The following is a 15048-nucleotide window of genomic DNA, read 5'->3' as shown; positions in this document are numbered from 1 at the left end:
AGAGAGAGAGAGGTGGGGGTTAGAGAGCAGAGGTAGGGGGGTAGAGAGGATAGTTGGGCGGTAGGAGAGAGAGAGGTGGGGGTAGAGAGAGAGAGGTAGGGGGGTAGAGAGATAGTTGGGGGTAGAGGAGAGAGAGGTGGGGCGGTAGAAAGAGAGGTAAACACCAAATTCTGAATCTGCAATTCTGCAAAAAATATCCTCCGTGTACAATGTAAAACACCAAATAATGCATGCAGAGCAGAATTAGGCCGATACCCACTAATGATCAAAATCCAGAAAAGAGACGTTAAATTCCACAACCACCGAAAAGGAAGCGATTCCCAAACCTTCCATAACAAAGCCATCATCTACAGAGAGATGAACCTGGAGAAGAGTCCCCTAAGCAAGCTGGTCCTGGGGCTCTGTTCACAAACACAAACAGATCCCACAGAGCCCCAGGACAGCAGCACAATTAGACCCAACCAAATCATGAGAAAACAAAAAGATAATTACTTAACACATTGGAAAGAATTAACAAAATAACAGAGCAAACTAGAATTCTATTTGGCCCTAAACAGTACACAGCGGCAGAATACCTGACCACTGTGACTGACCCAAACTTAAGGAAAGCTTTGACTATGTACAGACTCAGTGAGCATAGCCTTGCTATTGAGAAAGGCCACCGAAGGCAGGCATGGCTCTCAAGAGAAGACCGGCTATGTGCTCACTGCACACAAAATGGGGTGGAAACTGAGCTGAACTTCCTAACCTCCTGCCCAATGTATGACCATATTAGAGAGACATATTTCAAAACAAATCCAATTTTGATAAACTCCCATATCTATTGAGTGAAATACCACAGTGTGCCATCACAGCAGCAATATGTGTGACCTGTTGCCACAAGAAAAGGGCAACCAGTTTATTTTGTTTATTATCTATTTCACTTGCTTTGGCAATGTTAACATATGTTTCCCATGCCAATAAATCCCTTAAATTGAATTGAGGGGAGGGAGAGGAGAAGGGAGAGGAGAAGGGAGAGGAGAAGGGAGAGGGGGAGGGAGAGGAGAAGGTAGAGGAGGAGGCAGAGAACATCCCTGGTCATCCCTACTGCCTCTGATCTGGAGGACTCACTTTGATTTTTTTTTATTTTCACCTTTATTTAACCAGGTAGGCTAGTTGAGAACAAGTTCTCATTTGCAACTGCGACCTGGCCAAGATAAAGCATAGCAGTGTGAGCATACAACAAAGAGTTACACATGGAGTAAACAATTAACAAGTCAATAACACAGTAGAAAACGAAGGGGGGGTCTATATACAATGTGTGCAAAAGGCATGAGGAGGTAGGCAAATAATTACAATTTTGCAGATTAACACTGGAGTGATAAAAGATCAGATGGTCATGTACAGGTAGAGATATTGGTGTGCAGAAGAGCAGAAAAGTAAATAAATAGAAACAGTACGGGGATGAGGTAGGTGAAAAGGGTGGGCTATTTACCAATAGACTATGTACAGCTGCAGCGATCGGTTAGCTGCTCAGATAGCTGATGTTTGAAGTTGGTGAGGGAGATAAAAGTCTCCAACTTCAGCGATTTTTGCAATTCGTTCCAGTCACAGGCAGCAGAGTACTGGAACGAAAGGCGGCCAAATGAGGTGTTGGCTTTAGGGATGATCAGTGAGATACACCTGCTGGAGCGCGTGCTACGGATGGGTGTTGCCATCGTGACCAGTGAGCTGAGATAAGGCGGAGCTTTACCTAGCATAGACTTGTAGATGACCTGGAGCCAGTGGGTCTGGCGACGAATATGTAGCGAGGGCCAGCCGACTAGAGCATACAAGTCGCAGTGGTGGGTAGTATAAGGTGCTTTAGTGACAAAACGGATGGCACTGTGATAGACTGCATCCAGTTTGCTGAGTAGAGTGTTGGAAGCCATTTTGTAGATGACATCGCCGAAGTCGAGGATCGGTAGGATAGTCAGTTTTACTAGGGTAAGCTTGGCGGCTTGAGTGAAGGAGGCTTTGTTGCGGAATAGAAAGCCGACTCTTGATTTGATTTTCGATTGGAGATGTTTGATATGAGTCTGGAAGGAGAGTTTGCAGTCTAGCCAGACACCTAGGTACTTATAGACGTCCACATATTCTAGGTCGGAACCATCCAGGGTGGTGATGCTAGTCGGGCATGCAGGTGCAGGCAGCGACCGGTTGAAAAGCATGCATTTGGTCTTACTAGCGTTTAAGAGCAGTTGGAGGCCACGGAAGGAGTGTTGTATGGCATTGAAGCTTGTTTGGAGGTTAGATAGCACAGTGTCCAAAGACGGGCCGAAAGTATATAGAATGGTGTCGTCTGCGTAGAGGTGGATCAGAGAACATCCCTGGTCATCCCTACTGCCCCCGATCTGGAGGACTCACTAAACAGGGGACATCTCTACTGCCTCTAATCTGGAGGACTCACTAAACAGGGAACATCAGGGAACAGGGAACAACCCTACTGCCTCTGATCTAGAGGACTCACTAAACAGGGAACATTCCTACTGCCTCTGATCTGGAGGACTCACTAAACAGGGGACATCTCTACTGCCTCTGATCTGGAGGACTCACTAAACAGAGAACATCTCTACTGCCTCTGATCTGGAGGACTCACTAAACAGAGAACATCTCTACTGCCTCTGATCTGGAGGTCTCACTAAACACAAAAACTGTGTTTATTATTATTGTGGCCCTGGTGGCAGAAAATAATCCACATGTCTGTCTGGTCAGAGATGCAAAACTGTCACAACGACCAGCGTGTGTGTGTTTCAGGGGAAGGGGGTGTATCTGAGCTCCATCACCGAGGACTAGACATTGGTTAATCAAATCCCCCCATTCTTGAGAGAGAGAGAGAGAGAGAGAGAGAGAGAGAGGAGAGAGAGAGAGAGAGAGAGAGAGGACCCTGTCCTGGTGTGACGGAGTGGTTGCGCGGAGCGATGGCGAGCTGTTAGGTCATGCATACGTTGTTAAATGAGGCGTTAGACAACGCTATGATATCCTCACTAATAATTCAAAGATGAAAGACGAGGAGTATGAAGGGAGTGAGGAAGAGGGGGATGAAGAGAGAGACTTTTGACTTTCTGTCTTTATTTAATGATACATCTTCATTCCATTAAAACCCCACGACACAAAACAAACCAAAACCTCTCCACTTCTACAACCGTATATCCAACCCATCTTCCCCAGCTCTACAGACAACACCCCCCCCCCCCCCCCCGAAACACAACATCTCCTGAAACATCTCCACACTGTTTAACATTTTATACAACTCAAATTCGACCCTAAGGTGCGCAGAGACCATCCTATTAAAGAATAGTTAAGGGTCTGTTATCCCCTCACCTTTGACCCTGTTCCTCCTTCCTTGTTAGCCAAATAACCAACTTTGCCTGAGCAAACAGATAATTCAACAAAACACATTTGGCCTTTTGCTTACTTGAATACCCCATTATAAACACCCCAACAGTAAAAACCACACCCAACCTCTCAAACAGACATTCCAACAGAGACATTAATGGCATTGACAGAAAACACATGAATCACAGTTTCACTAACGACACAGAAAGGACAACCCAGTCCGACTCCCGGGTCGACCCGTGCCAACCAGCTGTTAGTGGCCAGGGCTCCATGTAGAACCCTCCAGTGGAGGTCTCCTGACCCATTTGGTACTGGGGGTTTGTAGAGCACCCTCCTTCTAAAATCCACCGTACTCTCCGCCCCACATACCCCCTCCACTGGAGGTCTCCTGACCCATTTGGTACTGGGGGTTTGTAGGGCACCCTCCTTCTAAAATCCACCGTACTCTCCGCCCCACATACCCCCTGCCACTGACGTGCCTTCACTCCTGTTAGGCTCCTAGTGTTCCTCACCTTAATGCAGAGGTTGTAGAGGACTTTACCTCCCACCACCTCAAACTCCCCCAGGCTCGGAGTGTTAAAGTCCAACAAGTCCTCCATACCCCCTTGCCAGTCTCTATCACCTGCAGTGGCGGAAAAATTGGTGGCCCATCCCCCTTAAGCCGCTCAAACACCCTCCTTACCAGCTCAGACAGTGTCTCCTGGACCTTCCCAAGGATTCTCTCCAGCAGCCTAAGAGACGTTATTCCTGTTGGTTGTGCCCACAGTCGCTTCTGCATGGAGGCCGATTGAACCGATCTCAAAAGGATGGCTGGATTGTGGAGGATAGGTTCCTCCCACAGCCCAGGCTCCACCCCCTTCTCGTGTGGGCCTCAGCAGCTGCCAGGCCCTCAGCACTGCAAAGTAGAAATCAGAGAGACCTGCTGTACTCAGCCTCTCCAGCATCAGGAAGAACAGCTGCCGGTCCAACCCTAATCCACCAGCTCTCCTCAGCCTCTCCACCTCATGAGGAACAGCTGCCGGTCCAATCCTAATCCACCAGCTCTCCTCAGCCTCTCCAGCTTCATGAGGAACAGCTGCCGGTCCAACCCTAATCCACCAGCTCTCCTCAGCCTCTCCAGCTTCATGAGGAACAGCTGCCGGTCCAACCCTAATCCACCAGCTCTCCTCAGCCTCTCCAGCTTCATGAGGAACAGCTGCCGGTCCAACCCTAATCCACCAGCTCTCCTCAGCCTTTCCAGCTTCATGAGGAACAGCTGCCGGTCCAACCCTAATCCACCAGCTCTCCTCAGCCTCTCCAGCTTCATGAGGAACAGCTGCCGGTCCAACCCTAATTCACCAGCTCTCCTCAGCCTCTCCAGCTTCATGAGGAACAGCTGCCGGTCCAACCCTAATCCACCAGCTCTCCTCAGCCTCTCCAGCTTCATGAGGAACCGCTGCCGGTCCAACCCTAATCCACCAGCTCTCCTCAGCCTCTCCAGCTTCATGAGGAACAGCTGCCGGTCCAACCCTAATCCACCAGCTCTCCTCAGCCTCTCCAGCTTCATGAGGAACAGCTGCCGGTCCAACCCTAATCCACCAGCTCTCCTCAGCCTCTCCAGCTTCATGAGGAACAGCTGCCGGTCCAACCCTAATCCACCAGCTCTCCTCAGCCTTTCCAGCTTCATGAGGAACAGCTGCCGGTCCAACCCTAATCCACCAGCTCTCCTCAGCCTCTCCAGCTTCATGAGGAACAGCTGCCGGTCCAACCCTAATTCACCAGCTCTCCTCAGCCTCTCCAGCTTCATGAGGAACAGCTGCCGGTCCAACCCTAATCCACCAGCTCTCCTCAGCCTCTCCAGCTTCATGAGGAACCGCTGCCGGTCCAACCCTAATCCACCAGCTCTCCTCAGCCTCTCCAGCTTCATGAGGAACAGCTGCCGGTCCAACCCTAATCCACCAGCTCTCCTCAGCCTCTCCAGCTTCATGAGGAACAGCTGCCGGTCCAACCCTAATCCACCAGCTCTCCTCAGCCTCTCCAGCTTCATGAGGAACAGCTGCCGGTCCAACCCTAATCCACCAGCTCTCCTCAGCCTCTCCAGCTTCATGAGGAACCGCTGCCGGTCCAACCCTAATCCACCAGCTCTCCTCAGCCTCTCCAGCTTCATGAGGAACAGCTGCCGGTCCAACCCTAATCCACCAGCTCTCCTCAGCAGTGTGCATGCTGGATCCCTCCAGCAGACATCAGTATGGTACAGCAGTCTTTAGGCGGAAAGCAGCCACCCTGCTCTCCAGTTCCACCAGGCCCTGTCGTCCTTCATGGACAGACATGGACAACACCGCCGCTCGACCAGAAAATAAATCCAACAGCGTTGCAAGTCTTCGAGCATACCGGCATACCGGCGGGGCAGTCTTGATACCACTGCCTGTGACAGCCCCTCCCAGTTCTTCCTGACCCACCTGTCCCAGGTACACGGCCAAAATGTTAAGTCCTTCAGAACCCCACTGCAAACCTTTCTGGAAGCAGAAGGGGGGGACTATCCCTTCTTTCCCCACATAACAGAGCTTTGCTCTTGCCCCTTAGCTGATGAAGCTCCCTCGTACACCTTCAGACTAGTGTCTAGTGCCTGCATATCCTGCCCATCCCTGACCATCACAGAAACGTAACCTGCATATGCCGACACTGATACTCTCGACAAGTCCAACACGTCCCTGATTAAGAACCAGTTGTACGTGATTGAGCGTCCCGGTACACAATATGTCTGGCCCTTGTGTACTGTTAGCGAGGACCTTGGCAAATATCTTGTAGTCCACACAGAGCAAAGCCACACGACTGTCCTATACCGACGCACTCGCGCACCACGCAAATGAATTCCAGTCCGATTATTCCCCAGAATTCTTTATAAAACTCCACTGGGAGTCCATCGACCTCTGGTGCACGGCTGGGGGACATCTGGGTTACGGCCTCTGCCAGTTCATGGGACAACAGGGGAATGTCCATTTCATCCCTCTGTGCCAGAGAGAGCTTAGAGAGTCCTGCGAACAAGACCTGAGCACACATAGGATCACACACTTCTGTCCTATACAACTCAGTATGAAACTCCACAGTTCACTCCTGCATCTCTCCACCACAGAGGTCACCCGCCCATCAGACAGCCGTAGACAATGCATATCCTCGGCTTCACCGCTCTGTCTTTCCAAACCTAAAAGAAGGAGCTGGGAGCATCCATCTCCTTGAGCATGACAATCCTTATTTAACCCGTCTCCTCCTCTTCATCCATCTCCTTGAGCATGGAGAACCGATCTCTTACAAGTGCTCCCTTTGTTTTAACCTGGAAGAAACTACCCAGGTCCCTTTGTGGTTTGGCTAAATTGGCCTGGAGGCCTACATTTCCTTGCCCCACCATCTCTACCTCCATCTCACTAATACTACTCTCTAATTCCTCCAATACTCCCCTAGCCTCTGAGGATGAGAGAGCTGTATACTGTTGACAGAAAAGCAGAATTTGGACTTTTCCCACATCCCACCATTGAGTCAGAGACTCATTCTCCTCTCCCCACCTTTCCCCCAAAAAGTCTGGAAACTTGAGCAAAAAGTGGCATCTTGTAAGAGCTTTACATTAAACGCCCAATAGGATGCCTGCCGAGGCCCTGGTGAAATAGACAGCCGAGCCATGGTTATGTGGTGATCTGAAAACCCCACCAGGAGAATGGTAGCGCCCAACAGCCTATTGCTCTAATTCCTGGACATGTAAATCCGATGGGGTCGGGTTGCACTCCCCCCTAGAACCAAAGACCTTTACCCATGTATACTGTCTTGTGATGTCTCGTTCTCCAAACACTCACTAGATGAAACTGATTAATTATGTCCTTTAACACCCCCCACTGAGACTGAATGAAGCTCCTCCCCATTTCTATCTTTAGAAAAATCCGTCGTACAGTTCCAGTCCCCGCCGACCACCAGCGTCTCCTCAGGCGCTACCTGTGAGAGTTCCTGTCTAAGACTCCCAAATAGAAACCGCTCTTTCTCTCCCTGTGTAAGGCGCATACACATTTATAAATATCTGCTTTAACTACAAGCAGCCTACCTTGACACACCTCCTTTGAGGAGGTTTTACAGACAGCCCCGGTTCAAAAAGGACTGTCTCTCCTGCACTAAGATCTGTCCCATGGATCAACACACAGACAGCCCCGGTTCAAAAAGGACTGTCTCTCCTGCACTAAGATCTGTCCCATGGCTCAACACACAGACAGCCCCGGTTCAAAAAGGACTGTCTCTCCTGCACTAACATTTGTTCTATGGCTCAACACACTTGCCCCTTTCCACCAGAGCCCCCAATCATTCACCACATCAATGTACGTCTCCTACAGAAACAACACCTGTACTTTTTTTCTTTTTTTCAATAGCAAAGAAAGAGACCAATAGGAAAGAAAGAGACCAATAGGAAAGAAAGAGACCAATAGGAAAGAAAGAGACCAATAGGAAAGCTCAAAAATGCACCAATGCCAGAAGACAACTATTAATCTAAACAGCATCTAACGGTAGAGGCTTGCGCATGGTTGTGACCCACTTCCTCAACCTTAAACGTTTCCTGGGTGAGAGGACACCGTGCCCCTCATTTTTTCATTGCGTGTTGCACTGATCTTACAAACTTTTCCTGATCGCAAAAAAAAAAAGAGCTTCAAGATCAACCTTTTTTTCTGTTAAGTCTCATTCAGGAACTTTGACGGTTCCCTCAACGTGAACTTTGACCCCTCTGCCTGACTGGCTGTCAGCTCTGGACCCATTGAGGAGGAGTCTGAATAAGAAAGCCTCCTCATCGTCCTCTTCTTCAGACTCACCATCCTCCTCTTCATCTCCATCGCACTTTCTCTCTAGTCGGGACCTCCCCCCCAGCACCAGGCAAAGGTTCATTAGTGCCTTAGACCACACAAGCCCCTCCCCTCCCACCTCCTTTCCTCTCCCCCCCTCAGCCCCTCCCCTCCCACCTCCTTTCCCCTCCCCCCTCAGCCCCTCCCCTCCCACCTCCTTTCCCCTCCCCCCTCAGCCCCTCCCCTCCCACCTCCTTTCCTCTCCCCCCTCAGCCCCTCCCCTCCACCTGGCACAGCCAGAAGAGGACTGGCCACCCCACATAGCCTGGTTCCTCTCTAGGTTTCTTCCTAGGTTTTGGCCTTTCTAGGGAGGTTTTCCTAGCCACCGTGCTTCTACACCTGCATTGCTTGCTGTTTGGGGTTTTAGGCTGGGTTTCTGTACAGCACTTTGAGATATCAGCTGATGTACGAAGGGCTTTATAAATACATTTGGTTTGATTTGATTTGATTTGAAGTAAGGATGGAGCTTCTCAAAAACGAAAGACTCCCAGCATGCACTGAGAAAGAGAGAGAGACCAGTGAAGAACAAACACCATTGTAAATATATTTTTAGCATATTTGTACTGTACACTTGAGCTTGTGTCCTCAAAAGTGACTACACCTCATTTATATTAAAAAAAAGGTGAGATTTGAATCATTCTTGGAGTATGCAGTATTGCTAGTTATTGTTTATGGTCCTCTCGTGATAAATAACTAAATACATTTGAGAGGATATGTAGTTACATTTAAGAGGTTTAACCGTAACTTTAACTTTAGCTTTAACCCTTAAGACCTAACATAATCCCTAGCCTAGCTAATCTTAGCCACCTAGCTAACGTTAGCATTAGCTACCTAGGCACCTAGCTAACGTTAGCATTAGCTACCTAGCCACCTAGCTAACGATAGCATTATCTACCTAGCCACCTAGCTAACGATAGCATTAGCAACCTAGCCACCTAGCATACGTTAGCTACAACTTTTGAAAACTGTAATTCGTAATCATACGTTTGTCAAATTCCTAACATATTGTACAAATTGCAATTGTAAAGCGTAACGTATCATACAAAATTATTGATGGACATCCACAAATGAATACATACCATAGGAAATGTAACATATCTAATTGGAGCGTCTCGGATTTACATTTATTGTGTGACGTCTACCCCTGGGTCCAGGTTGGTTTGACTGGTAATGATGAGCTGACGTCAAAGTTAGCTGGCTACCTTAATAATAATGATGCATTCTGGAATACCCCCAATGGTCCAATTTTGGGTTATTTAGAAAAGATTTAGAGGTAAATAGTAAGTAGTATTCTACTGCTCTCACGCCAGGCAGACAAAACAACAGCCATGAGCATCAGAACCTAACATGACCCCTTATGCCTAACACTGAACTGTGCATAACCGACTCTTAATTTAGACACAAACAACAACATCTCTCCTCTCCTCTCCCCTCCCCTCCCCTCCCATTACAACTGTGGTGATGTCTGGAAAGCAAACCAGCGTGATTCTCAATGACTAAGACACTCTGTGATAGCACTCTGTATTTAGAAGTACAACTACGTCCTCACTTCACTGTTTGTTTTGAGAGAGAGAGAGAGAGAGAGACGGAGGGGGAGAGAGAGAGAGACACAGAGGAGGGAGGGGAGGGGGAGTTAGAGAAAAAGCTATTTCTGTCCCTGCCACACTATTGTCCTCGCTTGAATGGCTTCACATCAAGGCTAGATGCATTTAGACACTGTGCCAGCTCAGTTAGGCAGACAGAGATTGTTGCTAGGCCAGCCAGCCAGCTAGTTGGCCAGACATGCAGCTCTCTCCACTACTAGGTGGAGGGGAGACTAAAGACACTACCAAATGGAGCTCCACTACTAACCATGAGTATGACATCCTGGCATTTAAAGCGTACTCAATTTTTGACATTGTGCACACTATAAAACATTATATTTTTGCATACCCAGTCAGAGTAGTATTTCAACTGTAAGTAATGGACAATAGAATAGGTCCAAATCTTCCAAAGACATTATATTCTCAAAAGGTCATGAGAAGGTTAATTGTATATAAAACGCTAGAGCCAAATTCATAGGAAGAAAATGAATTCACGCCACATTGGCTTCTTATATCATCCAAAAGCTACTGTTTACCACAGAGAGAGTTCGATTCTATCTGTTCTCCCTCTCTCTCTCTCTCTTTCCTGGCTGGCAAAGTACCAGGATGTTGTATCTGGTTTTGAATCTGAATTTCGAGAATTAAATTCGAAAACTGAATCTGAACGCATCTGAGAGTTGAATATATGAAACTTTGATAAACTTGGAATGTTTATAAACTTGATACACAGACAATTAATGTAATATCTACTATATTGAAACTGAATATATAAATATTGAATTTGAATATTCAATTAAATTGAAATGTTATGTTTTAACTGAATGCGATATTCATTCAGTTCAGTTTCCGATCATGAAATAAAATTATTCCGTTTGGGCATTACAAATTTAAAATATTCAATAAATATTCAATATCCTAATACAAATTCTAAATGACGGAAATTCAAATACAATTTCTGTTGTTACTGAAATCACTCCATTTGAGACCGGGTCTACAGTGAATGTCGAACTAAACCCGAAGGCTTGAGACCGGGCCTACAGTGAATGTCGAACTAAACCCGAAGGCTTGAGACCGGGCCTACAGTGAATGTCGAACTAAACCCGAAAGGCTTGAGACCGGGCCTACAGTGAATGTCGAACTAAACCCGAAGGCTTGAGACCGGGCATACAGTGAATGTCGAACTAAACCCGAAAGGCTTGAGACCGGGCCTACAGTGAATGTCGAACTAAACCCGAAAGGCTTGAGACCGGGCCTACAGTGAATGTCGAACTAAACCCGAAGGCTTGAGACCGGGCATACAGTGAATGTCGAACTAAACCCGAAGGCTTGAGACCGGGCATACAGTGAATGTCGAACTAAACCCGAAAGGCTTGAGACCGGGCCTACAGTGAATGTCGAACTAAACCCGAAGGCTTGAGACCGGGCCTACAGTGAATGTCGAACTAAACCCGAAGGCTTGAGACTGGGCCTACAGTGAATGTCGAACTAAACCCGAAGGCTTGAGACCGGGCATACAGTGAATGTCGAACTAAACCCGAAAGGCTTGAGACCGGGCCTACAGTGAATGTCGAACTAAACCCGAAGGCTTGAGACCGGGCCTACAGTGAATGTCGAACTAAACCCGAAGGCTTGAGACTGGGCCTACAGTGAATGTCAAACTAAGGCTTGAGACTGGTGAATGAATGAGTAACAGATTACATTATTGTATTGTTACGCTGTTACCCTGTTACACTGTTACCCTGTTACCCTGTTACTCTGTTACCCTGTTACCCTGTTACTCTGTTACCCTGTTACCCTGTTACTCTGTTACCCTGTTACCCTGCTACCCTGTTAGTCTGCTACCATGTTACCCTGTTACACTGTTACCCTGTTACCCTGTTACTCAGTTACCCTGTTACCCTGTTACCCTGCTACCATGTTACCCTGTTACTCTGTTATGCTGTTACCCTGTTAACCTGCTACCCTTCTACCCTGTTGCCCTGTTATGCTGTTACCCTGTTACCCTGTTACTCTGTTATGCTGTTACCCTGTTAACCTGCTACCCTTCTACCCTGTTACCCTGTTACACTGTTACCCTGTTATGCTGTTACCCTGTTACCCTGTTACCCTGTTATGCTGTTACCCTGTTACCCTGTTACCCTGTTATGCTGTTACCCTGTTACCCTGTTACCCTGTTATGCTGTTACCCTGTTAACCTGCTACCCTTCTACCCTGTTACCCTGTTACAATGTTACACTGTTGAGCGTGAAAAAACCCAGCAGCGTTGCAGTTCTTGACACAAACCGGTGTAGCTGACACCTACTACCATACCCCATTCAAAGGCACTTAAATATTTTGTCTCGCCCATTCACTCTTTGAATGGTACACGTACACAATCCATGTCTCAATTGTCACAAGGCTTCAAAATCCTTCTTTAACCTGTCTCCTCCCCTTCATCTGCACTGATTGAAGTGGATTTAACAAGTGACATCAATAAGGGATCATATCTTTCACCTGGATTCACCTGGTTAGTCTGTGTCATGGAAAGAGCAGGTGTTCCTAATGTTTTGTACACTCTATGTATTGTCTTGGCCTGTGTGTGTGTGTGTGTGTGTGTGTGTGTGTGTGTGTGTGTGTGTGTGTGTGTGTGTGTGTGTGTGTGTGTGTGTGTGTGTGTGTGTGTGTGTGTGTGTGTGTGTGTGTGTGTGTGTGTGTGTGTGTGTGTGTGTGCACTCACATGCAGCAAAGGGGAAAGTGAGACGTTTGTTTGATCACTGTCATTAATCTTCAACACATCAGACACAGTTTCAAATCAAGAAATTCAAGTTCAATTTATTGACAAGACAAAAGGAGCTGATTGTGGACTACAGGAAACGGAGGGCTGAGCAAGCCCCCATTCTCATCGATGGGGCTGTTGTGGAGACCCGTTGAGAGCTTCAAGTTCCATTGTGTCCATATCACTATGGACCTATCATGGTCCAAACACACCAACACAGTCGTGAAGAAGGCTCAACAACATCTCTTCCCCCTCAGGAGGCTAAATAGATTTGGTACTGGCCCTCAGGTCCTCAAAAAATTATACAACTGCACCATTGAGAGCATATTGATTGGCTGCATCACCGCTTGGTATGGCAACTGCTCGGGCACCCGACCGCAAGGAGCTACAGAGGGTAGTGCGTACGGCCCAGTACATTACTGGGGCCAAGCTTCCTACCATCCAGGACCTCTATACCAGGCGGTGTCAGAGGAAGGCCCTTAAAATTGGCAAAGACTAAAGCCACTCAAGTCACAGTCTGTTCTCTCTGCTACCGCACGACAAGTGGTACCGGAGCGCCTAGTCTGGGACCAAAAAGCCCCTGAACAGCTTCTTCTCCAAGGTCATAAGACTGCTGAACATTTAATTAAATGGTAGTACTCTAATCAATCACCGAACCAAACCTACATGTACATAGTACTCTAATCAATCACCGAACCAAACCTACATGTACATAGTACTCTAATCAATCACCGAACCAAACCTACATGTACATAGTACTCTAATCAATCACCGAACCAAACCTACATGTGAATCACCTCCATCACCAACCCCAACTACCTCGCCCCCCAGTACACTGACTCATTACCGCTACTCCTTGTATATAGCATGTATACAGCCTCATTATTGTTATTTTATTGTGGTACTATTTTTACATTTGAGCTTTTTGTTCATTTTCTTACTTTGTTTTAAACTCTGCATTGTTGGAAAAGGTCTCGTAAGTAAGCATTTCACGGTAAAAGGTTAGACTTGTATTTGGCGCATACAAGTAGCTCGGGAAGACTGATGACGTAGTGACGTTTTAATGCAGGAGTATTAGTCACAGCGCTACAGTACTACATGTAGTTGCTGAACGTCAGTCACCGTGAATTAAGTTTTTCTCACACAACTGATTCAAATCAAAGACTAAATGAGGAGTTGATTAGTTGAGTCAAGTGAGTGAGTGCTAGAGGACAAAAAGAAACTGGGGACCAGGATTGAGAAAACTGATGTCGACTAGAAAAACTTGATTTTTTTTTTTTAAACCTGTTCTCACACCTTCCTGTACAGTTCAGACTGTGGATGCATCGATTTACAGTTCAGACTGTGGATGCATCGATTTACAGTTCAGACTGTGGATGCATTTGAAATGTTGTTTAAGTAGTTTTTTTGTTGTGTAAATTGACACTGAAAATGTTTTTCCATCCCGAAATTACGACTTAGTAGCTCCACTGACTGTAATTTCCACCATATTCAAGAGATAGTTTGAGATTTTGGCAATGAAGCCCTTTACTTCCCCAGAGTTGGAATGAACAGAAATAGATAGCGTGCTAACTGTTCCTGTTGACTTACAGTCATTGTGCTGATGCTAGTTACCATTGGCTCGTGAAACTAGCTATAAGTTCCTTCATACTGGACACAATAACGGTATCCACGATGGTATTCTGTGTCAGCTAGCGATATTCAAAAAATATATTTTTTTCACATAAAAAAATTCCACAAAATATTTCCTCCCAAAATGTTAATTTAAAAAATGTGGAACCCCTGCATACCTTGGTGGACCCCTAGGGACCGCAGACCCCAGTTTGAAAACCTCTGAACTAGACTTCATCTCCCCTCTTCTATCCTTCCTTACTACCTTTCTCTCTCTTTCTCTCCACGTCCCATGATCCAGAGAAACCGGGCCGAGACCCTGCAATGTAAGAAGAATAAAGGGTTCCACAGGGCTCTGTGTTGGGTTAAATATCTTTCTCTCTCTTTCTCTCCACGTCTCCTCTGTCAGGTACATCCGTACCATGTATCTGGGCATCCAGAGTCATCGTCGGAAGGAGAACCAGAGGCGGTTCTACTGGGCCATGATGTATGAGTACGCCGACGTCAACATGCTGCGTCTGCTGGAGACCTTCCTGGAGTCAGCTCCTCAGCTGGTCCTGCAGCTCTGTATCATGATCCAGAGGAACCGGGCCGAGACCCTGCAATGTAAGAAGAATAAAGGGTTCCACAGGGCTCTGTGTTGGGTTAAATATCATTATTATTATTGATATTTGTGAGCAAACTTTCAACATTCATTCTTTCTGATTGTAGGTATAAAAGATACTCCTAAATATTCCATTCTCCGATTTCGACACAAAACATGCATTGGAAATGTGATATTAAGTGCCATTTTGATTCAAACTGTTTCGTGTGTGAAAAATAATATGGGAATATTACAACAAATAACAAACGTTGAGTTTTCTGAATGTTGAAGTATACTATATCACAGCGG

General features: G+C 46.8%; 1 protein-coding gene across 1 annotated transcript in view; it reads left to right on the top strand.

Moving 5' to 3' along the window:
• The window catches only part of LOC109879580 (XK-related protein 6), a 125070-nt gene that overhangs the window by 107204 nt on the left and 2818 nt on the right, over positions 1–15048 (top strand). Inside the window, 1 exon segment of the mRNA XM_031800925.1 lies at positions 14566–14762. Within this exon segment, the coding sequence (XP_031656785.1) occupies positions 14566–14762 (197 nt within the window).

Source organism: Oncorhynchus kisutch, linkage group LG21, assembly GCF_002021735.2.
Source record: "Oncorhynchus kisutch isolate 150728-3 linkage group LG21, Okis_V2, whole genome shotgun sequence".
NCBI lineage: Eukaryota > Metazoa > Chordata > Actinopteri > Salmoniformes > Salmonidae > Oncorhynchus > Oncorhynchus kisutch.
The sequence above is the reverse complement of the archived record's forward strand: the minus strand, read 5'-3'. Positions and strand labels throughout refer to the sequence as shown.